We start from the raw sequence: 26,314 nt of genomic DNA, 5'->3' as shown, positions 1-26,314 counted from the left end.
CACTTCAAACATCTCCTCCTTGTCCTGAAGGTAAACTGGAGAAACTCAACCTTCTCAATGCTGGAACTATTCGGTGCATCAAACACTTAAAAGATGCAAAAATATTAATAATAAAATGTTTTTTACATTAGATGTACTAAGATGTTTGAATGGCAGAATGATCCATCTATCCATCAGCTATATATATATATATATATATATATATATTATTAAGTCAAAATAGATGGATCACAAGATGACAAGACACAAATCTTGGGTTGAGTTTCACAGCCAACACCTGTATTAACAACTCACTCCACAAAGGAGTTTTTTAAAAATACAAAATAAGCTGGTGGATAAACAGTGATACATAAGCAGTTTTTAAAACTTTAATTTACAAAAGAATAGAAACTTAACAGTCCACTACTCAGTCATCTTTGCTTCCTCAGGATTAGGAGGTTTCCTTTTGAGAGGAATAACATAGATCCCATTCTTGGCCTCTTTTAGCCTCCACCATCGGCCCAACCTGAAGAAATGCAAACAGAAATGGAGAGTCAAAGGTAAAAGGTTAAACAGACCACATCATGATCAGAGAATCAGAAGCAAAATGTGAAACAGAAAGGAAAAGGGATAAAATCCTGTTTTATGATGCACTCTGCTTTGCAGTTTCAGACTCTAGTTAAGTTTCAAGATGAAGATGTCTGAATATAAACATTAATGGTTAAACATTTCCCTGCGGCGCCTCAAACCTTTCTCCATACCAGCTGTTTGAAAAGAGTGAATCAATGTCCTTCAGACACTGACGTCAGAGCAAATACCACCTAAGTCAAGTTTGGATGCAGCTCCCAGTTTGACCTGATGAAACTGATGGTTGGGGTATTACACAAGTTCCTGGAAATGACTGGAGTCACTATCCTTCAGGTTATGATCAGTGCTTTTATTAACTTCAGGCAGCAGAAAAGGTCTTGTAATGAATTCAATCTGAAAATCAAATTTAAACCACATTTTTGAGTTGTTTTAAATCAGATTACGGTCAGATTTGTGCAGATGGGTCTCAATTTATTCATCAAATCAGATGTGAAACTCTCTTTAAAAGGTCACTAACAACCACTGATGTCGCATTCAGAGAACGGTGAGCTGGCCGGGCGAGTAGCATGAAATATGGCTATATATAGTATAATTACTTGTCTGGTGAGCTCTGCAACATGACAACTATGGCATATGCAGGCTACCTTTATCTAGTCTGTATCTCACAGTTGGAAAATTATGTTTGTTTACACTGAGCTCAGTGAAGAGAGTTAATCTTATCCCAGTGAGCTAGAATCTATAACCTTACAATCTGTCACATACTGTTTTTTTACTGTTTAATTTTCAGGTATGTGGCAGGTTTCTAATTATCCACTTTATGTTGTAAATAATAAAACATAACATCTTTAAAAGACATTTTCTTGTATTCGGCTAAATGAAAAAGACCTAACATATACATTATCAAGCAATACATTTCCCAAAGTAAATAACTATTCTNAGAGAGAGAGAGAGAGAGAGAGAGAGAGAGAGAGAGAGAGAACGCGGGGCCTACACTTCCCAGGCCTCCCGTGGAAAAGTATACTCCACAATTCATTGCTTCCTTCTCGCCAAATTAAAGGTCCCTTGTTAAAAAAAATGGGGGGAAGGGGTGCAGGGTGAGGGGATTTCGAGGGGGATTGGGGCAACAAAGGGGGGCTTTTATTACAGTGCAAAACAGCCCCTGATTGCCCCCAAACTGAAAACCTCGTTTCTGTATCACAGATGAGAGCAGTGCCTTTAAACCAGACGAACACTGTTTTATGTGAGTTTTCTTTCTTTCTTTCTATTTGACAATATTGTGTCTGAACAGTTAAGTTAGGATAATTATAAATTGACGGATTGAAGATGGAAAGACAAAATTAAGAAAATCCTTCTGTCAAAAAAAAGCATGCAATGACTCGTCCTGTTCTGCAGAAGTTTCCAGTTGCTGGAAAGTGAAATGAAGTCCAGCTAAACCAGTTTAAATGTTCTGAAACCATTTTAAAGCTGATCTGGTGAACCACCAACGACCTTGATGTTGGAGCACATTAGCTAACTGCTAACCGCCGACCTCGGAACACTATGAAGCTGGAATGCATTAACATAACTGCTAGCTACCACAATGGGCGAATCTGTGAGCCTCAACATTATTGTGTCAGAGTGCATTAGCCTGACCATTAGCCTCTATAGTGACTATGCATTCAATCTGTTCAGCTTCCAGGGTGTCACTGTATCAGCTCATTGTGCTACTGCAGAGCTTCAGTCTATATTATTCAAATAAAATCTATAATTTTGTCTAAATGTCGTAGCCGACATGGTCTGCTGCTATTATATTAGAATACATAATCTTATCTTTCTTCTGATGAATGTTTTTTTGCCAAACAACTAGCAACTAACTGTTGTTTTTCTAGCTATTACAGGCATGAAAGCTAAACTTTAAGATTAAAGTAAAGGCTACCTATCAGGTTTTACGACTTACGACAAACTAAACCCTTCTCCAAACAAAATGTAGAGTTAAACGGCTAATATATAGCTAAGTTAGCATTGTTTGCACATAGCCACATGCTATGTTGAAGGTCAGTTAGAGTGTTTGCATGCTAAAAAATTACGTGTTATGTGAGTGAACAAGCTGATAAAGTGTGTCTCAAAAAATGTAATGTTTGCAGATGGTATCATCATTTTTGGATGTGTAAGAGGGCTCTCTCTCTCATATACTTGTTTTAAGTTTCTGTTACTGTTAACAAGGATAGTTAACAGAACATCCAAAGTGGCGTTTCATATTATTCAAATGCTGTGGGGGCCATATGTATATAGCTGGATTGACCCATGAAATATATGAACCGAAACTGTAGCGACTATAAACGCATTAGATTAACGGTTATATCCCCTAACATGGCTGCTGTGGCTGTAATGTGAAAAGCAGCAGGAGGTGTGAAGGCCGGTTCCTCCCCACTGGAAGCTCCACTTCCTACACGGGCCTCCCAGAGAAGAGCCGTTCATTCCTTTCTGGAAGGTTCCCTCAGGACCCGAGCTGAATGGCACTACCGCAAAAACACTGCCTCCTTACCCCATACATGTTTACATGACCTGAGGGGAGAAACACGCGCACACACACATACACACACATCTGGGTTTCCACCTCTGAAAAGACTGTCTGGTTTGTTGATGGTTATCGTAGCCAGATAGTCCTGCCTTGTCCCAACTCTCCCTCTCATGCCCACTCCCTCTCATCCTAAATCCCTTTTCATTTCCTCACATCTCCCCCTCCGTCTGTCTCTCTCCCACTTTCTTTTAGCCATAATTTACAGAAACTTATCAACACACCTTTGATTAATTAGATTGTTTCGATGAAACTCCCTCTTTTGCTATACTGGCTTAATAAACAGTTGATATATTTTTCCCTAAGTACCTGCTGTTATTCACTTCAAAACATCTCCTCCTTGTCCTAGGTAAACTGGAGAAACTCAACCTTCTCAATGCTGGAACTATTCGGTGCATCAAACACTTAAAAGATGCAAAAATATTAATAAAAAATGTTTTTTACATTTAGATGTACTAAGATGTTTGAATGGCAGAATGATCCAATCTATCAGCTATATATAATTATATATATATATATATATATATTATATATATATATATAGTATATATACTGCTTATCCTTTGAGGGTTGCAGGGGGAGTGGGGGGGTGGGGTGGGGTAGCTAGAACCAATCCCAGCTGACATTCAGCAAGGGCGGGGTACACCCTGGACAGGTCGCCATTCTATTACAGGAAGGACGTAATGAGTTACGCCATTAAATCTAGGTTTTCCTATGGCTTGACAGTAAATAACCTGCATTCAGTCAGGGGCTTTTGAGGGTTAAGGTGTAGAAAGTCCGTCAGAGGTTCCCTTTCGTAACTTTCTCCAGAACTTGCGACTTAAGTTAGGATATTTTATCACAGACAAATCATATCATTTGTAAGACTACCATTTTATTTTCTTTATCATACTACCATCATGGTGACAGCTGATTTCTTCGTGTCTGTTGTTGATTTCATTATGAGACTGATTAATGTTTATTTCTGGTCTATAGTCCACATAGAGGACCAGGTGTAATCAAGGTAAGTCCTGAGGAAAGCGGTGGGCAACCTTTAGTCACTGCTTTGCCTTAGGGATCAACACACATTGTCGGTGTCTGATGTGCATCACAACACCTTCATTGTTTTCTATTCAAACCCACAGACTGCTGATGTTTAGATGCGACTGCACCTTGACTGCTTCTTCAATCTGTAGGGTAAGTTCGGTGAGTGCATTGGGCATCAATTGGTGTGCACAAAATGACGTAGTGTCTTTTGATGTTGCTGGTGCTTGATGCAAGAGTATGTCTCTGTTCTGTGACCATAAATCCACCGCGGAGCCATAAGACTCCCTGGACTCACTGCATGTGAAACTGATCAAGCACTTGGCCTTTGCAATCTCAAAAAGTGAAAATGTTAAGGCACCGAACGTCTAGATAATTCCTCATCGTCTGTATTTAATTGATAAATTAAGTTTTAGTAAAGGCTGAGATATGCAGTTTTGCCAAATCCCTGAAGACATTCTCCAATAACCAATTTTTACAGCAGTTTTCCACGACATCTATCTAAGACAAATTACAGTGAATGAGCTGTCCCCACACAAGGTCACTGACGGGACTTAACGGCTGTTGTAAGGCTTAAAACCCCTGAACTTTCCGTTGCACGGTGCCACGGGTCCATAAGCATTAGTCCAACGCTGTTACCCGACCAGGCAACAAATATTTGGAACACTGTCCTCATCTCTATCTTGTAATCACCGTGAGCATTAGCCCCCGGCCAAGAATAGCTGATCAGATAATATCGTTGCAGAGACATTAGTGGAACATTACACACACATTAAACAGCCAAGCATCTCATCAGCGCTCCGTCAACACACCCAGAGCCAACAAATAGCTCCGGAGATGGCGTGATAGCCATGTGGTGGGGATATTGTTGGCACACACGAGCTTTGGAGTTACAGTACAAGAGCAAATGTTGCTACCTAAAAATGTTGTTGACAAGCTGCAGAGATAAAAACCAGTCAGGAGGTCAGAGCGAAGGTGGGATGACCTTCCACGGCCCGGTTCAATGAGTACAGGAGGGTCCCTCTCTCCTCTGCTGCTGGCTCATGTCTCTGATAGTCTTCATTCTCTTTTCAGTAGATAAATGCTCTTATGTTACGTCTCATTTCTTGTCTTCCACTGAGGACATTTTCTTAGTGCTGTTTCTTTGAATTTTTATTTAGCATTTTTCCAAGCTGCGTGAGGAAAACTTTGCATTGTCCAATTGCACGCAAGCAAAACACTGCAGCTTTCAGATGGTTTTCTAATTCTGTTTTTAGACTAATTTTGAATTAACAATGAAGGAAGATGATATTGTCATGGAAACCTCGTGATATTTCGTCACCACAGCTACATTTATGTGAGTGTCAGAGGGCGTTAAGACGGTGGCTCATCATATAGGAAGACAAAGTTCATAGAAAATATCAATAAGAATACAAACTGAAAAGACTGTGTAAGATAACACAGTTTGAAGTTGCCATTGTTTCTTCAATGCACACGATGAAGACATGGATTTGGAAAACATGTAGGTGCTGATGAGTTGGAGTTAGTGAGCACACACTCGACAAACTGTTGGATTTCAGGGAATTCAGATCGATGTCCAATTGGATTTAGGGAAGGACGTTTGAATGACCAGCTGGGTGCGGGAAACTCGCACTTTAGGGCACACAGCTAGATTCCAGGAACTCACAGCTGATGACGACTTGGATTTAAAGGCGGCTGACAAACATGTGGATGCATGGGGCTCGCACTCGACACCCAGTTAGACTCGAGGAGCTCACACGTGATGAGGAGCAGTTTTATTTTGAGAACTGCACATTTGACATGTTTGACTTGGGGGACACGCGTTTGGGAAACCAGCTGTAATTTAGTGAACGCACCACACCAATTTAAATGCCACGCAACCCCCTGATGAGGCAAAAATACAAACTCTTGTGGCAAGAACATAGAATTGGAGATTTTCTTCTCCCCCAAAATTACCAGCAACAACCCCCTACTGAACTGTGGGACAAGAGATTTCCCATAAGTCCTGATCCACATGTTGACTTGATAAAAGACCATTTTGTTTATATCATTTTTAGTTAAATATCATTATGATCTGACTTTCGACCTCCTTGCAACCTATTTGCACCACCGGGGAAACTCGCATCTTTGTTCTCCAAGTCTGAAAATGTCAAATTCACAGTATATTATTTTTAAGCTAAGTTCTCCTTGACTGGTCACATCTCTGTCATTGTGTTTGTATTAGGAGACGAGAGGAAACAGCAGTGTGTCATCTAAGGTTTTTATACACACATCAGAAAATATCCTCATCAGGGTGACTTGTGTATTGGTAGTATTGGCGTCCTGATCAGTCCCTGATCAATGAATGATTTCAGCTGACGCAGTTTGTACTCACCATTTAGAAACATGTTCTATTAGTTTTTAATTTGACAGTGTAACATCAACACACACAGACACAGATGATGACTCAGGCTGTAGGTTCACACCAGCGTCTAATGACTGCACCACTCAATTTCCAACACACACACACACACACACACACACACACACACACACAAAACAATCGAGCTTGGTTTCATATGCCACATACTTTAATTTCCATCTGCAAGGACACTTAACCTCGGAAAGTGTGTGTGTGTGTGTGTGTGTGTGTGTGTGTGTGTGTGTGTGTGTGGCGATGGCCAAACAAGGGTTCATTTTCTATCTGTGTTTTTATTCATGGAGGGTGAGCTGGGAATAGAGAGACCTCTATCCGTCACACACATCAACATGCACACACACACATGAACATACACACACACGCACGTCTATAACACAAGTCCATGGGTCAGAAATTCTGGCCACGGCCCGGGAGGATCCTGTTCAGGATGAGGAAACCTGCCCGCTGAGTTTGTGTGTGTATGTGTGTGTGTGTGTGTGTGTGTGTGTGTGTGTGTGTGTGTGTGTGTGTGTGTGTGAGTGTGTGTGTGTGTGTGTGTGTGTGTGTCTGTGCGTGCAGGAGCTGGATGTGAATAGCAGCCGCGGTGTGTGACAGTAAGCCGATAGCTCTGTTCGCTGTGTGTCTGTAATCTGACGGACAGACCGACACAGCGGGACTGTGTAACTCAGCCATGTCGGTACAAGTCTCCTCCGGCCCGTGAACACCGACTCTCACTGAGTCACTGCAGGTTTCATTACCTGTGCAGCTTCACTCTGCTGCAGACAACACGACTCACCTGGGAGAACGGGAAGGCAGCAGATGAAAGGTTTGTTTGTCCTGATCGATTTATCTCTCTATCCACATAAAAAGACGGAGGATGTGACCTCACATGCAGCATAAATCACAGCGTAGACACAGACTTGAAACCAACATGAAACTAATGACCTTCCTGAAAGCTGACACCAACAGACTCCAGGCTGCCTGTGGGTAAACTGCTGATATCTTATGATTTGTGCTTTTTTTGATGCCAGATTTCTATAATTACTCAGTGTTACACTTTGGTTCCCGTTGCTGTAGAGAAACCTCTGAAATCAAACAAACCTTTTCACCAGCAGAAACTTTTCCAGGAGCCCAGACACCTCTGTCAGGGACGTACCTGCCTTCACGACCGTGCAAACAACCCAATTCTATTCTTGCCCAATACATATTTTCATGCATCAGCTGAAGATGTTTGCTCACACCATGTGCCGATCAGATATCAGTGCTCTCGTTTTCCCTACATTTAAAATCTGTATGCCAAACCAACTGGGTTTCTGTGGCACTAAATACTAAATCAACAGCTCATCCCGCCTGAGTGAAAACACAGAATTTTCTCCTCACACTGATGAAGAAAACATCTCTAATTGAATGGATTGGTTGAAGCACCCAGTTCGCTTAATAAGTTACTACTGGCACCGATGTGAATCCAGCAGACTCGATCATTTCTAGCCCTCGGAACCAGAGTCAGAAGTTACACATGCACGGAATACACATCAAAAGTGAGAGGTCAAAGTACTACTGAAGCGTTCAGTCCATTCAATCCACACCGACCTCTATTCAACCACCACTGTCCTAAGAACCAGCAGCACCGGCCCTGGCCCAGCAGGCAGACACACAAACAGTTCTGGTTCCATGATGGGTACATGGGTAGAAAACCGTATGTCTTTCAAGTATTTATTCTATTTATTTTAGTTACCTGCCAAACTTCTGGTCAGTTGCTGATTGGTCAAACATACAAAAACATCCATTATCTGCCAATTTGACAAATTTTCACAGCTTCTACAAATGCACACACACACACACACACACACACACACACACACAAAAACAACCTGAGTTTAATCAACCAGGACCATGAAAATCTGTGCTATATCCTAGACTAACAGTCATTCAGCTCGGTTAGCAGCTCCTGTACGACAGGGTGCTGCAGGTTCACCGGAGGTTTCACAGAACGACTGACCGCCTCAAAGCTTGAGAATCTCTCTCTGACTCATCTGCTTCTCTTTATCTACATTTTCTTCGGTATGGTTATAGATTTACAGTAATGGAGGACAAGCTCTTATCTGGATTTGGCAGCTAATGGATAAAGCTACGGCTATTGCTAATGCACAAAGCACATTACTAATGGGTGAAGGCGAACAGCTAATGGTAACTGGTGATATGCGCGAGGTGCAATACTGCCTGAGTGGCTGATACCAAAAACACAGCAGACGTCGCTAACGACCGTTTGATGCTAATATACGTGAGGTGCAGTATCTCTGCAGCAGAATCACATCATGCCGGTGGCTAATAGCTGTTAGCATAAATCTGTAGCGGCCGTGTTAGTACATAATGTGGCTTAATGAGGCCGCTGACCGTAGACTGACACTGGTCCTGACAAGATCGAGGGAAAACAGCAAGACTCCGTGTTTAGTCAGGGTTCAAATTTTCCTCAGCAGTTCGCCTCCTCTAACAGTAAACACAGGAGTGTGTGTGTGTGTGTGTGTGTGTGTGTACGTGTGTGTGTACGTGTGTGTTCGCTCTGGATGGTGTCTGTGATCCCAGGTGGGCTGTAGGGGAGGAACAGAGCAACAAAAAGGGATGCAGTGCCAGGAAAGAGGAGAAGGAAGACACTCTCCCTTTCATCTCTCTTTCATCCCTCCGTTTCAAGCTGAGGAGAGAAGGAGAGAACATGCTACACTCTTCCTCCTCTCTCTCTCTCTCTCTCTCTCAGTGTCCCACTCTCAGACGCTGTTTGATGTCTTTCAAGTCGACCAAATGTGCTTTTCGGCTGCCATGCGCTCCAACAGAAAGGTCTGTGTGTGTGTGTGGTGCGGTGCGGGGGTTGGCATGGCGCCTAATTACTTTTAAGTCATAGACAGGTAGGCGGAAGGTGTGTGTGTGTGTGTGTGTGTCTTTGTCTGAGGAATGAGAGCTTTGAACTGATTTGTTCTCTACCATCTTGTTCCCTGCTTTTATAGGAGTAGTGAGCTGCCTGGTTCACCCACAGGCTTTTTTGGCATTGGGCCACCAGCAGACAGAAACACTCGACTGTGCGTCTGTGGGTAGATTACACCGTGGACAGAGCGACTAATGCACTGGCATGATATTATCAGCAGATTCTAGCTTCCTACTGATGTGCAATGCAGTTAAACTTTTATTTTTCAACCCTAAAATGTCTCGCTCGGAGCACATCTGGCTCAGAAATTTAAGGGATTCTTATCAAAATGTGAACAAAAACAACATAAACAGTAGAGAGAGATGACAGGAAACAAGGACAGAGAGAGATGAGTAATAACATGCAAACAATGTCCTCAAGCCTGACACATGTTGGGGATTTTGCAGCTGTAAAAAAATTGTCTTATGTACAGTAGGTACGGGCTAATCCCTCAAAGGGATGCCCCGATTGATGATGGGTAGATCGGCATTAATGCTTCTAGTTACTGATCACCTGTGGTTAATACACTGGTGTCTGCGCCTGAGAGAAGCACCGTCTGCTGTGTAGTGTAGTCCCGCCTCCCACCTTGTTCGGTGCATCGGCGTGCGACAGGCCACCAAAACAAAACACAGATTTTAGAAATAAAAATCTAAATTCTGCATGACGGGGAAAAAAAAGAAGAAGTGAAGTGTCCTTCAGCAATAGCAACAAGCTCCAGGGTCAAAAGAGACTTTCACTACAAGGTTTAATAAACAATCACACCATTCTGTGCAAAGTCTTTACAAGCTGCTGCAGTTTCTTAGGAGGAGGAGGAGGAGGAGGTGTGGTGGCTACAAGACAAGTCTGGACATGATGCTCCCCCCTACCCTTCCTCCCTCCCTCCCTCCGTCACCCAAATCACTTCCCCTGCTCCCCTCCGTCCCCTCCTCCCTCCACTCATTTTAAGTGCAAACCACAGACTTACTGTGAGGTTTCCATGACAAACAATACTAATTAGGGATCATTTTCCCTTTGGTTTTTTTCAATCACGTCTGGAGGGAGGAACTGAAAGGCGAAGGTGATGTGCATGTGAGTGTGTGTGTGTGTGTGAGTGTGTGTATGTGTGTGAGTGTGTGTGTTTGAGTGTGTGTGAGTGTGTAAGAGAGAGAGCCACAGAGGTAAAGCTCTATTAAACCTCTGTTTTGATATTAAGTTCAGGACCATCAGACAGACACAATAAATCTCAAACAATTACACATTTCTATGGGAAAATGACCAACTGATTCACCTTTCATACACATGGTTAATAGTGGATTTGCATTGAGCTCACTGCAGCTATGGCGCAGCACATGTAGTGTGAGTGACTGAGATAAAAATGATTCCAATGAGTTCTACACTTTGATTTATACTAATGTTAAACTTGGGAGAAAGCGAGCGCTTGTATGATTGGTACTTTGAAGACTAATTACACTGACTACAGGATTAATAAATCAAACCTTTTCCTATGCTGTATAATTCACTGTCAAAATGTTTTTATCCGGACAAACACACGTGATCAACACGTGTACAATTAATAAAACACGCTAACACAATGCAGTGGCACTGCACTGACGTGTTTTAACATTCCCACGGTTGTTTTGAACACAGCATGTGGTTGTAAGCTCAGAAAACACACAGTGGCAGATCGGACAGACTTACTGGCTGTGTAAGTGCGTGCGTGTGTGTGCGTGTGTGTATGTGTGTGTGTGAATGTATATGTACCGTATATGAGTGTATATCTAATGATCCCTGTGTCGCCCTCTTTGTGTCTCCCACGCCTCCTCTTCTCATTAGTGCCGACGCCTGAGTGGATTAACCACATGCGTGCACACACAGACACACACACACACACACACACACACGCACACACACACGCACACACACACACACACACACACACACACACACACACACACACACAACTAATGTAACTAATAGCTCAAGTAGAGCCCATCAAAGCGGATCTATCCGCCACGGTTTAGGAAAGACAAACTGTCATAAAACACGGATTTGTCCTCAATGCAAACCAGAAGCCCCTCTCTGGCAGGAGACTGGTGTGTGTGCATGTGCATGTGCACGTGTACGTGTGGTTGTGTGTGTGTGTATGTGTGTGTGTGTGTGACAAAGCCAGAAGCCAGGAAACAATATGCTCTTGTTGAGTGTGTGTGGAGGCTGATGTGATCGTGTTGTATGTGTGCGTATCAAACTAATCTCTTTAGTAACTAATGATGACTAAAACAAAACAGGGCAGGATGGAAGAAAGGAAGTAAGGAAGGAAGAAATTGAGGTGTCATCCTGCTTGATTGGGTTGATTAGGAAAATAAATAGTCAGATATTAAAGGGCCAGATATGTCCTCTGCGGACCTGCTGCGTCTTTCAGACAGATGGAAAGGAGGACAGACTGAGAGCAGAGCCAGATGGACGCAAACATAAAGAGAGGAGAGAGAGTGAGAACGAGACACAGCAGACGGAGGAAGAGGAAGAGAGCGTGGTCCAACTCCCCAAACAGAGAAACAGTGAGCGTAGACCTGGCAACAGTGAGCCAGCAACGCCGGACATGCTCCCAGCTCCGCTCTCACAAAGCCGCAGCAGTAACACTGTGATAATAAAAGCATGGCCACAACAGGAACAAAGCAGAAATGAAACGCAGACGAGTGCACAGCAGCGGATAGCTCATATTCCCAGGGAAGGACATCTTAGAGAGCATTATGGGTTCAGAGTATATACCACATGTATGAGCAGGAGCAGGTGGATGAGTGGAACATAGATGGACTGGAAATGAGCAGCAAAACAACTGATCAAAGATTTTTCGATATCAGTCCTGATACAGATTCTTAACGATACTTTTTTTCTTTTTATATCAATTTTATCAGATCAATTTTAACAAAAAGGACAATAACAATAAACATTACGGCACAAATTTTACTTTTATTCTTATTTTTAAGCTCAGTTAAACGTGTTCCAAGCTGATCACCAGCATTTTTGGATCTTGGTCCAAGCACGCTGCATGCTGATTGGCTCGCTGACGCTGATGAGATTTACTCATTTGCTTCCACTATGTTTATATAGGGACTGATTGGCATCCCGTATTCCCACAGTATGAGATGCATGAGATGTCATGAGGGACGTGGTCATGAGTTTTCCTCCCCGGGCAACAAAACACATGTTTCATGACCAGAGTGATGCTGTAACTGCTGCCAAGTAAAGTAAAGGTGCTAGTGGCTCGTTCGCCCGATCTTATTGGTTCAGTGATGTGAGGATGCGTTACATCTCATCAACAGTGCAGGATCATAGGGTGAAAAAACAAAACTAAACCTTTAGAAACACCACGAACATCAATGCTGCATCCTCAGAACCAAATTTATGGTTTGATTTCATCACTTGGCACCAGCTAGGGTGTGAACCATGCTGAGTCTGTGGAGCTTGTGCCAATGGCAGTCAAAGTGGTATGTCCAAATAACAGATGAGGCAGAGCACTGTGCCGTGAGGGAAAATAGAGGTGGATTACAACAGTGTGACAGACAGTGAACAGATATCGGTGTCAGGGCTCTGGTCAGGATTTACTGACAAGCTGGGAGCGATGCTGCGGACGTACCGCTGGAGTGATGTATTTTGATACGGGTGGCTTGGAAATGTGACAAGGCGACGCAGAACCACTGAGGGGTCTGAGAGGTAGACAACATTCAGCTCCAAATAAAGACACAGAGAGACGGGGAGGAGAAAAGATAACAGGAAGGTACCAAGGAGATGAGTAAAAAAGATGGAGGAGTTTGTGCTCCTACCTTTCTTGACTTTCTTAGACGGCTGTTTCTTCTTGATGAACTTGGTGGCCTCCTGCGGGAGCTCCAGCTCCTCCCCGTCACCGGCCACCTCTGCTATGGGCTCCACACCTCCTGAACGACAGGTAGAGAGAACACGTTAGCAAAGGCTTTGCACTTATAGTTCTACAAACTGACAGTGTGACAGCAGCCTTTCACAGCTGGCCGGTTAACAACTTCAACTTCCATGTTTTGCTGATGGTTGTGAGAATTTGAACTCGGGGCGTGCCGACACACAGTCAGTGTTTGTCAGCCACGTTTTCTGTCTCACGTGTGTCTGATGCAAGTATCTACAACAAGCCCAGTTGTCCCCGATTCAACTTTTCTTGGATAACCATGAACCTGGGCGATGGAGACTCTTCACAGACGTCTGATGGAACAGATACGCTCCTATTTTAATAAATCCAGAGGTGTACACAGGCCGCATAACAGCTTGTGTTTATGAGTGTGTAGTGCATAACTACAGTTACTGTGCCTGAATGCATCCGTATAAACACAAGCTGAAGCTGCTGAAGCTGCTGCCGCCGCCCTGCAAATGTTCTGCTCATGCTACTCGCCCTGTGTAGACACTTTATTTCTTTATTTCTTTATTTGGATTAAATTATTAGCTTAGTCCTCCTGGAGTCCACACACGAAAAACAACCAATAAAACAATGATTAAAATCACACTATAACAATAAAGAAGAAAAAACAAAAGAAGCCAAAGAGAATAATTAACATAAAAACAATAAACAATAATAACTGTCACAAATGCACATTACCAGGAAGAATGAGGAGATGAAGACACAGAGCTATTTGTTTCTGTGAAGCTGAACGTTCTGCAGGTTTCACATGATGTACATTTTTTTTTTTTTTATCCTGCCCATGTCACAGCGCTGCCCTGGATACGTGACATGTGCGACCACGCCCGCCTCTGCAGACATGTAATATCCCAGCCCTTTTTACATACATGTCAGCGCTTATTCTACTCAACATGCAGTGATGGCATATGACGCATATACTTTAAAACCTGTAAACCAGCAGCATCTTGCAGCGTGCGTCTCTGCGGGTTGAGGCGAATCATATCGCATTTCACTGTTGTAAGTCTGATCATGAGATCTGTGAAACCATGAGGTTGGCAAAACAACATGTTTGGGGGAAAAGCAAAAAGCAGTTACTGCTATTTTTGTTTGTTATTCGTTCAGTTTATTTCTTGCTTGCCACCATTGATTCTATTGGCAGAGATCACCCCATGATTTACTGAACAATAACACTTGGATGTTGTTGTTTCTAACGTTGTGTGTCTTAATGTCGTGTCTGCAGAGGTGTAGAGAAAGACGAGATTCAACTATGACGGACAATAAAGCTGTGCTCTGCTGTTATTAGCATAAAAATGAAACTTTTTTTTTTTTCGTTTTCTTTTCCTCACTACAGACACGATGTTCTGCTCGCAGCTCACTGCTGTCGCTGTTTCTCCTGCTTCAGGCCAAAAACAAAAAAATGTCTAAATTCTAAATTCTTCTCGGTGTGTGTTTGTCAGCGTTTACAGAAAAATGTAAATATTAAATGTTCGTGTTTTTGGAGGTTTTGTAGAAGAAGCAATAGAACATGGATGTGTGTGTGTGTGTGTGTGTGTGTGTGTGTGTGTAAACTTGGACGGGTGAGGGTGTGATTGTGTGTGTGTGATGAAATCCCTGCTAGAATCCCATGGATCAGTGTGGATTTAGGGAGCTCCTGAGGCCGATGAATTGGACGCCTTGTCTCTTCTCCATCCCACCTCTCTGTCTCCTCTTTATCCCCCTTCCGTCATTCCTCTCCTCCCCTCTCTGTCTCCTCTTCCTCTCTTTCCTCTGCTCCCTCCTCATCCTTTTCCTGTTGCCTAACTCCCCTCTGTCTCTTCTCCTCCCCCCCTCCCCCCCCCTTTCCTCTCCTTCTGTCTCCTCCTCATCCCTCTGTTTTCTCTTCTTTCTCCTCACCCTCCTCTTTCCATCTCTTTCCCACATGTCCATTTCTCCTCATTTCCTCTCCTCCCTGAGGATTGTGTCCAGTTTCACGGTACTTTCATTTAACATGCACTGCACACACACACACACACACACACACACACACACCTTTGTACTGTGTGTGTCTGAGCGTGTGTGTGTGTGTGTGTGTGTGTGTGTCTGCCATCATGTCTACCTTAAGGTGTCTGAGAATGTGTGTGTCTCTCCATCTCCCCCACTGCGTCTTCGTCTGTGTGTGTGTGTGTGTGTGTGTGTGTGTGTGTGTGTGTGTGTGCAGATTACCCTAAGCCCTCTCTAATATTTATCCTGGCCTTTTCTAAAGCCAATCTTGTTCTCTTTGGTGAGAGCACAGCCTGTGGCTTCACACACACACACACACACACACACACACAAACACACACACACACACACACACACACACACACACACACACTCTCACTCACAGTTGTTTGAAATGGGATATGCCTTGCTCTTAATTGGGCAGGTGTTTTTCTAAGGCGAGTCGGTTTTTTTTAACGCTGTCTTACAATTTCACGGGGAATGTGTGGGTCTGTGTGTGTGTGCGTGTGTGTGTGTGTGTGTGTGTGTGTGTGTGTGTGTGTGTGTGTGTGTGTTTTAACCTCAGCCTTACATCAACATGAGGTAAGGAAATAGCCCACCTCTGGAGCAACTCTGAAACAAAATCACATTACACACACACACACACACACACACACACACACACACACACACACACACACACACACACACACAGACTGTCTCTTTGCTCTGACCTCTCATGCATTCCTCCCTCTGCCTCTCTCTCCTTCCCGCTCTGTAAATAGTAGGCGTAGTACCGCCTGGTCGGAGTTGCGGTGTGTATCTGTGTTTCCCTCGGCCGCGGTCAGGTCTATATTTGTCTCGCTGGTCGGGGTTATCAGTTTTAGACAACCCTGAGGTTTGGACTCTCCACTCTGCACCACATCACACTTCAACACCCAAGAAAAGCAGCCGAATGGAAGATGACACTGTAATTACAGTTGTTGTGTTAGAGGCTGCACAATCATACTGGTGGCGATGTATTTAAAGTAGAACCAGAAGCAGGTGTTGCAGCAGCATGTCCTCAGACAGTGGATCTATAATATTAGATGTAGCGTCGCTGATGAAGATGTAGAGACCGTGACACAGGGTCGAACAGGGTCGAAGCTGAGATAGTGCCGCCGCTTTACATGCAGCAACAATAGCAGGTGCAAGCTGTTAAAAGAGTATTTTTTAGAGATTTTTTTTTTGCCGACTTCCAGTGGTTTAACTCATCACCTTCCTGTTGCGTTGTAGAGTCAAAGCTGCAACAAACCTTCGAAACTTTCAACCAGAGAGGGCAATTAAATGTTTTATTTTTAGCCAGGTATTAAGTTACTCTTCCAAAACTGTCTCAAACCATCTTAAAATTTCCTAAACTGCACCCAAATTCTTTTAAATTCTTTCAAAAATGTCCTTGACAAGTCCCAAACTTTCCCAAACTGTCTTAATAGGTTTGCAGTTACAGTGACAGAGATGTAGAATCTGCACTCTCTCTCTCTCTCTCTCTCATACGTCGAAGGTAGAGCCATAACATTCAGCAGCAGGGTCGGCTCCTCGGCTCGTTAAAATCACCAGGAAGTCTCCTGTTTCTGTTATTACAGACTGGATCTCTGTACAAGCTCCGAATCTGAACAACAACAACAACAACAAAAAAATAATAATAATCAAATTTAGAGCCAGTCAGCGGGATCAGGACGGTCTGCGGACAACAAGGACCGTTGCTGTTATTACTACTGCTATTACTAAATGTTTTTCTTTTACTGCTACAACTGGCACCAGCACAATCATTACTAATGTGACCCTGTTTGGAACAGATGTGGAGGATGTGCCATAATGTTTTTAAAGTCCTGCATGCTGCAGAAAACAGAACCTTAATCGTCACGGACAGTTTGGGAGCTTTGATAAGTTCTGGAGAGAGAGCTGCAGAGGACAGATCTGGAGACAGTTTGGAGGAGAGATATACAAATTTCTAGATATCGCTCCAGTTTGGGGCAGTCGAGGAGATTTAAGGAGCAGTTTGAAAAGGTTCGGGGGCCGTCTGCAGATGTTTAGATATGGTGTGTTTCGGTGGTTTGGGAAGAGTTTGAAACTTACGTCTTGAAGGCAGTTAAGGACAGTTCGGGGCACTTTGGAGATTGTTTGGAAAGCCTGGTGCAGTTCTGATGAAGTTTAGATATAGCTGGGGGACAGTCTAAGACAGTTGTGCAACAGTCTGGGACATTTTGGACATTTGTGGGTCTGTTTGTATATAAATGAGGATGGTTTGGTTCAGTCCATGATAATTTGAAGAAGGCTCAAGCCATTTTGTGACAGTTTGGGCCGGTCTGTGACAGTTTGGGGCCACTTGGGGCCGGTTTTGGAACGGTTCTGGACAGCTTGGTTGAGGGGGTGAAGCTGCTTCCAATAGACAGCTCTGTCTCGGTCTGCAGTGCGGAGACACCAGCGCATTCCTGCTTTATTCTGGGCTGCGGTTTGAAGATGGGGGTGACACTGTGCTGCCGCGGTTAGCAGCAATTTGGCTGTGGGCTTTACGCTATTTCAATCCCCCCTCAATGTACACATGTTTGTACGCACACATATGCACACGTATAGTTTGTGAGACCCACACATTTGCACACACACACACACACACACACACACACAGTGCTTTTGAAAACACACATCAAAAGGCAGGAAGTGTGATTCCTTTAGAAAACTGGTGTGTGTGTGTGTGTGATTCAGACACCTGATCTCTTCTGTCGAGCCTTCACACAAACACATCACACAAGTTGTGTATATGTTGAATATTGTGAAAACGGATCTCTGTCATTTCAGTGACTGAAAAGTACAAAAGTGTAATTAAGTTTGTGATTTAAATTCTTCTAGTTTGTAAAAGGAGTAAGAAACAAACAACAACCCTCCTCTAACATTTCAGATTTATTGAACGATGAGCTCCAGGTAGTGATTGATTCTTTCTAAAATAGAGCTCTGCTGTCGTATTTATAGAAGTCTGGAGGAGAACTCTTCAATTTGCAAACACCACAGAGACAGAACAAAGACAGCTGCTCAGGATTACACACCAGACCTGACCTACACTTACACATACTACATGCATTTTCCTTCGCTCCGTGTCCTCTGGATTTACACATACGCACACATGCATACATATGTGCACGCACACACACACACACACACACACACACACACACACACACACACACACACACTCATACATGCACACAAACACAGCCCATCTTCTCCCCTCTCTTTAAGTCTAAAATAGATGCAGGCCCCAAACCACAGCTACCAGTGGAACACTGTGAAAATAACTGCAACACACACACATGCACTACAGGGGTTTGTGTGTGTGTGTGTGTGTGTGTGTGTGTGTGTGTGTGTGTGTGTGTGTGTGTTTGTGTGCTTGCTTTCAATCAAACATAAGAAAACTTTTTTGACTTCATTAGAAGAGAAGAGAAGAGAAGAGAAGAGAAGAGAAGAGAAGAGAAGAGAAGAGAAGAGAAGAGAAGAAGAAGGACAGGAAATGAGAATATTACAGTCAGAGAATAAATCATGATTGAAAACATTAGAAAAGAGATGAACATATGGTTCAGCACTGAAAAAGAACTACAGAAAAACAAACAAAAGAAGAGGCAAGTGTGTTTCACTAAATCCAGGAAGCCTTAAGATAAAAAAACTGATCATAGTGAAGAAAAATAAGCAGAGCGAGGAGCTGGTTTCCACTTCCTCTCGTCTTTGTCTGGGCGGAATCAGTAAAAACAGATTCACATCTTTTGCAGCACTGCGACACATAATGAAATAACGCCACAATAACGTCCACATATATATCAAAAAAGAGAAAAAGATAATGACAACTGAATCATATCACTCCAACCTGGATATACAGTATTAAAGCCTCCAATTTAAAGATCCCGTTTAAAGGCAGTCACTCCCTCTGATGGATTATTCAATAACTTCTTTTCCTTCGACCCTCTAGAGACTAATCGTATCCATGATGTTCAGCAGATTGCTGTGCCGCAGGATAATCTAGGTTTACGTTCACCGAGTCAGAAACACTCACACAGGCGAGTGAGGCGATACACTATGTAGGTGGTGTCGCAGTTAATGAAACGTAGTGTTTTTGTGTGTTTCACCTTTCGACAAGATATTGTCTCCACAGCTGTAAACAAAAGATCCAGAACACTAAAAACCAAACAAAGAAGAGGTCTGGTACACATGTGGAGACGCATTGCAGTCACTGAGCTCAGCAATTACATAATATCATAAAATCTAATTGTACTTAAGGGTGATCCCAACGCTCAGGGAAACGTTCTCCACACCTCGCGCCCCGACACCATCACAGTATTGTATGTATGAGTGTCGTGTCCGGACGCTGGCACAGTGAACCGCAGAGGAACGGCGTCTCTCACGATTTAAAGGCAGGTGAAACGAACACAAACGTTTCACACACGTGTAGTGTATTGCTTCACACAAAAACGTTTGAAGTCAAATTTAATTTAAACGGCCTAATATCACAAATCACAAAATTTTTCCTCGAGGGGGTTTAACAACCTGTAAATCACACAACACCCTCTGTCCTCAGACCCTGGAGTCTGATAAGGAGGAACTCCCCTAAAAGACACGTTTAATGGGAAAAATGTATCTCTCCTCTCGTCCTCGCTCGGCCTGGAGAAAGCTCTTTTTTCTTTACATGAGAGAACAAATGAAAAACAACAGACCAGAAACTGATCAAAGCGAAACGATAAAAGATGACTACACAAGATTAACTGCGGGTTAAAACTGATGAAAAAAGAAATGTATAAAAAAGAAACAAAAAAAAAAAAAAAACAGAAGGAACACAAGAGAAGAGCAAGTGCTGCCAAAAATGTTGCTCACTGCGGCAAAATAACTGGAGAGATTAAGTGTGTTTATACAGTACGTGTGTGTGTGTGTGTGTGTGTCAGTGTGTGTGTGTGTGGGAGAAGACATCAATATACACACCTCCATGGTTGAGGTCAGTTCAAAGCTATGCTGACAGCGCGCTGACTAATGACCCGTGTGATAAACACATCCTGATTTCACCAGGTGTGTGTGTGTGTGTGTGTGTGTGTGTGTACAGAGTGCAGCTGTTGAGGCCAGTTAGTTTGAATGATGTCATCAGGGTGAAAACAGAAAGGTCATGTGATGAAGAGACAGAGATAAATACAGTGGGAGAGAAAATGTGGACGTAACGCTGAAGCTAACAGTTACATCTGTTAATGTTGAGAATATTATCTTAATGCACAAGTACAAAGTTCTATAATAATAATAATAATAATAATAATGATAATAATAATAATAATAATAATAATAATAATAATAATAATAATAATAATAATAATAATAATAATAATAATAATAATAATAATAATAATAATAATGATCCTTTGGCTCAATGTAAAGGAAAACTTTGGATTATCATTATTAAAAACAGCCACTGCTACATTACAGAGATGGAGATTCTTCCCACAGCCGCCATTTTATCCTGACCTTCAACAAACTACAGATTAGAGGCACAAAAAAAGTAATAGGAAATAGACCAGAATGCAATGCAGCTACAAAACATGCCTGGAGTCTGAGTAAGGAGACTGTAACTCGTGGTTTTGTCTTGCTCGCTTTTGTTATCACTCCCAAACTGAGTCATTCAATTTAACACGAATTTAACACCTTTGTATTCATTCTCCAAATGCTGACCTCATCGATTCGGGGAAATGTAGGACATCACAGAGGGAAGTGGAGAACATGCAGTGAAAGTACATTTCAATATTTCATTACTAAATACACCTACATAACAGATTCAATGGCAAATTTTAACGGATTAAGAAAAAAAATCTATGTTGTAGTTTGTTGTTATTATTGTTCATTGTCCTGTTGTTCACCAGTTGTACTTTTATTCATGTACACCTCGCTGTTCTGCTGTGTCGTAATGTATATTATCGTTTTTTCTTAACTTTTTCTGCCCCTTAGAGCAACACACACATCATTTTTCACTGTGAATTCATCCCTTTTATGATGTGACGATATAAGATTTGGTTGAATTTAGGCAGAAAAACAACTTGGTAACAGGGTTGAAGAAAGATTTGGGTTAAAATTACTACTTTGTCATAGTTACAATAAAAACCATGTGGTCGGAGAACGATCGTGGTTAACAGAGCTCGACTTTGACGAACAGCAGCTGTTTTAACCTGATTTAAAAAACTTAATCGAGACGTGTCAGTAGTTTCTTTAATGTCTGTGTTAGTGATGAAATTAAATATAAATAACTACCAGGAAATAAAAGCATTTCCCATATATACTTTAAACTTTTAAAGAAACTTGGACATTTGGTGAAGGTTAGGGGAAGATCACAAACATTCATATACTCGTATATATACATATATATATATATATCTGATACCTGCTATTTGCCAGTGGTTAAATTAACATCTGGCTAGAACAAAGGCTTTCATTACCAAGAAGGGGAAATATTTTATTACTCATTCTGCCTCGTCATATTAATCTTGGCCACATGGGGCTTAATTCTCACTGGGACTGGAATTTTGGAATTTCCATCTTTCCACCTTAAATAGCTCTTTCCTTCCATCTGTTCTCACATTAATCAGACCCTCCTCTCTTGCTCTCTTTTCTCTTCCCTCTCTCTCTTCTCCTGGATGAAAAGGTGAAGCTTTAACAATGAGAGTGACACTGTCTCAGTGTGTGTTTTTAGGTGTGTGTGTGTGTGTGTGTGTGTGTTGTAAGGTTTTTATTTCCAGGAAACTCTCACATAAACACATTTACACAGATACACACACACACTCTGTACCAATGAAGTGGGGCTTGTTGTGTGGTATCCCTGTGTGTGTGTGTGTGTGTGTGTGTGTGTGTGTGTGTGTGTCTGTGGTCTTGGAGGGAAACGGTTGCCGCCGGTGTTGTTGGAAACGTAAACAAATGTGTATGTTTACGGGCGGGTGAAAAAGCAACATCTGAGACGGCTAACAAACGACTGTTTACTGAAGTGCTGTGTGTGTGTGTGTGTGTGTGTGTGTGTGTGTGTGTGTGTGTGTGTGTGTCTCTGTGTGTGTGTGTCTGTCTGTGTGAATTTTGGCAGCAGACCAAAGGAGAGAGGGTAGACCGCATGACAAGGAAACATAAACACAAACACACTCTCTCCCTCTCATATTCACACTCTCTCTCTCTCTCACACACACACACACACACACACACACACACACACACACACTGAATTAATTGATTCAGTTATGTTCCACTGAACTTTGTGCTGAATTACTGTAATCACTATAATGACTTTTAAACAAGCCTTTAAAGTTTTATAGACTTTTCTCACTCACTCTCCCTCCCTCCCTCGCTCTCTCTCTCTCTCTCTCTCTCTCTCTCTCTCTCTCTCTCTCACACACACACACACACACACACATTAATACTCAAAGAGAGAGGATTTATCTATAAACCTTGTTAAGTATTATAAATTAGCTGCATAACCGTGTCTATTCAAACGAGTCAGTGCTGGATGTTTGGTCCAGTACTCGACCTCCTTTGGTTCAGTGTCTCCTGTGCACAATAATAATTCATCTTAAATTAACTCACTGCTGTCAAACTACGTCTCCATCACATGCAGAACACAACTGCCGGGCAGCTGCAGTGTGACAGCTGGGACAAATGAGACACCAGAGAAGAAGAATTTACATGTTCCTCAACGAGTTACAGCAAAACTGAACAACGAGACGAGGATCGGACGGGGCATCACTGACTGACTGAAATGTGTGTTACTTTTTCTTATTGACCATGTGTCCTTGTTTTAGTGCCACACTTTTTACAGTGTTATGTTATAAAACAGAGTTGTAACCTGGTGCGATACAACGTGCAACAAATCGATTCAAACGCCGCGACTCAACGACGCAAATCGTCATCTTGCTCTTTTCACCATTTTGCACAAGTGCAACATGAAAAAATGACTGATTTTACTTTTTAGTTTCACGGAGAGAAGGAGGAATGAGGAAGGGAGGAGGGTGAGGAATAAATAAAAGAGGGAGGAGAGGACAGACTGTAATTGATGACCTTGTCAGAAACACCTCCATAAACTTCAGCCGAGACTAAATGATCCATAAGGTGTGTGTGTGTGTGTGTGTGTGTCAAAATGTGAATGTATACTTATGATTTTATGAGTGTGTCCCGCCTTGTATGTGCTAAAGTGTGCGGCGTGTATATCCATGTTTTTATGGGTGTGTCTGCACTGTGTATCCATGTGTACAGTGTGTGTGTCATACCTGTAGTTTTTTGGGTTGTTTTTGCATATGTGTGTGTCTGTGGGTGTGTGTGTGTAGTGATGCATTTAAATACGAGTGTGTGTGTGTGTGTGTGTGTTGGCTGTAAAGTGTACCATGAATAGGCTTCATGTTTTTACCCGCCGAAGCCTAAAATCTTCACCAGGGGACCGGCTTATATGAGGCTGTCCACCAACACACACAGCGCAACAACACACACACACACACACACACACACACACACAGATGCAGAAAAGGCAACAGATCATCACCATTACTTATTTTTTGTACAAAATCACTGATCTCTTCCGAACAGATATGTTATATTTTAAGGTGGATCTCTGAGTATTTACACCTTTCTCTTATTGAACTTCAGCAATTCTTTGTATTTTGGAAACTGATCAAATTCCATTCACTGAAGAAAGCCGTGAGATACAGTTAAAAGCTCTGGGAAAGGCTTAAGACTGAACCTTCATCTTAGAGCATCTTATCTAAAAGAAGCCATGCTACCATTACAAAGATGAGTGTTCTCTGGTTATGGTTAAGGTTTTGTAAAGACCGACGTTATGGTTAAAAAGAAAGCAGCACTGACTGTTGGAGACTGGATGCAAACTGCTGCCTCCGGTGTCGAGGTAAAGATGCTTTTGACGTCCAACCATCTACCTTTTTGTGGCACGAGAACAATGTCACACAACTTCCTCCTTTATTTCTGACAGACGACGGTTATTTGAACGAAAGAGGTCAGGAAGATGTAAACACAAGGCTGTTTAAAGTATGTGATCAAGTGATCTATTGTTTTCCTGGGGAGGACAGTTTAAGAAGACACCCATTTACAATGACACCAATTAGAAGCCTGAACAGAATTAATTAGGCTTCCAATGATCCTAATTAGCTTGAATGTGAGAAGAAAAATTATTTGAAAGGCCAGAGAGATTCTGCTAAAACTGCCAGATGTTGGTGAACCAACACTTTTATTTGTAGTACTAGTAATTAGACCCATGATGATTAACTTAACACGTGAGTGTCATGTGATTTTATCCGTGGTATCACAATGAAAAGTGTCTCGGGAGTGAATGTACAACTGTGCACCGCTCAGCGTAACTTCAGAATTTGATTCAACAATTTATGATGGAACATTTATTATTCATGGCAGAGCGGTTCTGTGTCAAGGGCGGGCGCACACACACACACACACACACACACACACACACTGTAGAGCTTTGTCCATGTCAGAAACAGTGTGTGTGTGTGTGTGTGTGTGTGTGTGTGTACTGCATCAGCTCATCATACCTGTTTTCCTCTCCTCATTCCCCAACCTTTATCCTGACCTCATTTGCCACCCCCCCCTCCCCACCTTCCTTCCCCTCCCTCCCCCCGACTCACCGGGAGCAGCCAGGTTCTGGACCTGGGCGGGGACCTGGACGTTGGCCTCGGACGCCAGGGTGAGACGACCTCCCTTCCCGATGCGATCACACATCAGGGTGATGTGCTTCTTGAGGCGGTCGGTGTCACGGGGGAGGGTGAGCACAGGGCCTCCCGCCTGGGCCAGAGATGTGGCCTGGTCCTTGGGGCTCCGCGACAGGCAGCTCCGCAGGAGGTGGGAGACGGCAGCGTCGCAGCTCTCCTCCCAGCCCTGAGGAGACAGGAGGAAGGTGAGGAGTGAGGATGCAAGTGTGTTGTTGTTGTTGTTGTTGTTGTTGAGGGAAGAGAGATGAGGGAGAGTCGGTCACAGGGAAGACTCAAAGCTAATCAACAGTTGGTCATGAAAAAAACAAAAGAGCAGGAAAGAAAAAGAAGGAGGGGGATAGGAGGACAAGGATAGGAGATAGAGAAGTTTGGGAAAAGAAGGAAACAAGAGAGGAGAGGAAGAACTGATGAGAACAGGGGTAAGAGCAGGTGGAGAAAAGATGGTGAGCGCAGAGAAGAGGGAAGAAAGGAAGGAGAAAAACAGTAAAAGGAGGACAAGAGGAAGAAGTTGAAGGAAATGGATTGAAAGACAAGAGATGGAGCGCAAAAGGAGAGAAGTAAAGGAGCGAAGGAGGAAGAACAGGAAAGGGAGGATGAAGAGGCAGATTTAATGAACAATCATTGCTTGACATTTAATTAAATAAGAAACATACAATTGAAAGGGAGGAACACACACACACACACACACACACACACACACACACACACACACACACACACACACACACACAGGTAATAAAAAGCAGTGAGGAGATGAGATCCATGTCTCTTGCCACTCTCTCTCTTTCTGTCGTCTCTGGCCAAGATATCTCGTCTGGGCATCTCTGACCTCACACACACACACGCACGCACACGCACGCGCGCCCGCGCACACACACACACCTATCTTGTCCTATAAAACCCCTAAATCTACAACCAGCGCTCTCAACGGGTGACCCTGGATGGGTGAGTCCAAGGGAGGGAGGTGATGTGCATATGTATGTGTGTGTGTGTGTGTGTGTGTGTGTGTGTGTGTGTGTGTGTGTGTGTGTTTCGGTGTGTTGACAGGTCCCCTCCCACCCTCCCCTTTTCCCAAGCCCCCCACCTCCCTCACCCCTCCTCCCCCTGCCTGCCGCCATGCTGATAGGCCCCTAATGAGCCATAATGACAGGTAATCAACCCTGTAATGATGATGACAGAGCGACAGAGACAGAGA

The 26,314-nt window shown here is 43.0% G+C and overlaps 1 protein-coding gene across 1 annotated transcript in view; it reads right to left on the bottom strand.

Annotated features, from left to right (window-relative positions):
• bbs9 (Bardet-Biedl syndrome 9) overlaps positions 1 to 26,314 on the bottom strand; it is a 166,897-nt gene that overhangs the window by 43,225 nt on the left and 97,358 nt on the right. Inside the window, exons 21-22 of the mRNA XM_022746160.1 lie at positions 25,036 to 25,285; positions 13,302 to 13,412 (exon numbers count right to left, since the gene is read on the bottom strand). Of these exons, the coding sequence (XP_022601881.1) occupies positions 13,302 to 13,412; positions 25,036 to 25,285 (361 nt within the window). The remainder of the gene's footprint in view (positions 1 to 13,301; positions 13,413 to 25,035; positions 25,286 to 26,314) is intronic.

This window comes from Seriola dumerili, unplaced genomic scaffold (genome assembly GCF_002260705.1).
Source record: "Seriola dumerili isolate Sdu_G_001 unplaced genomic scaffold, Sdu_1.0 BDQW01000092.1, whole genome shotgun sequence".
Taxonomy (NCBI): Eukaryota; Metazoa; Chordata; class Actinopteri; order Carangiformes; family Carangidae; genus Seriola; species Seriola dumerili.
Note: the sequence above shows the minus strand (reverse complement) of the source record. Positions and strands in the feature narration are given on the sequence as shown.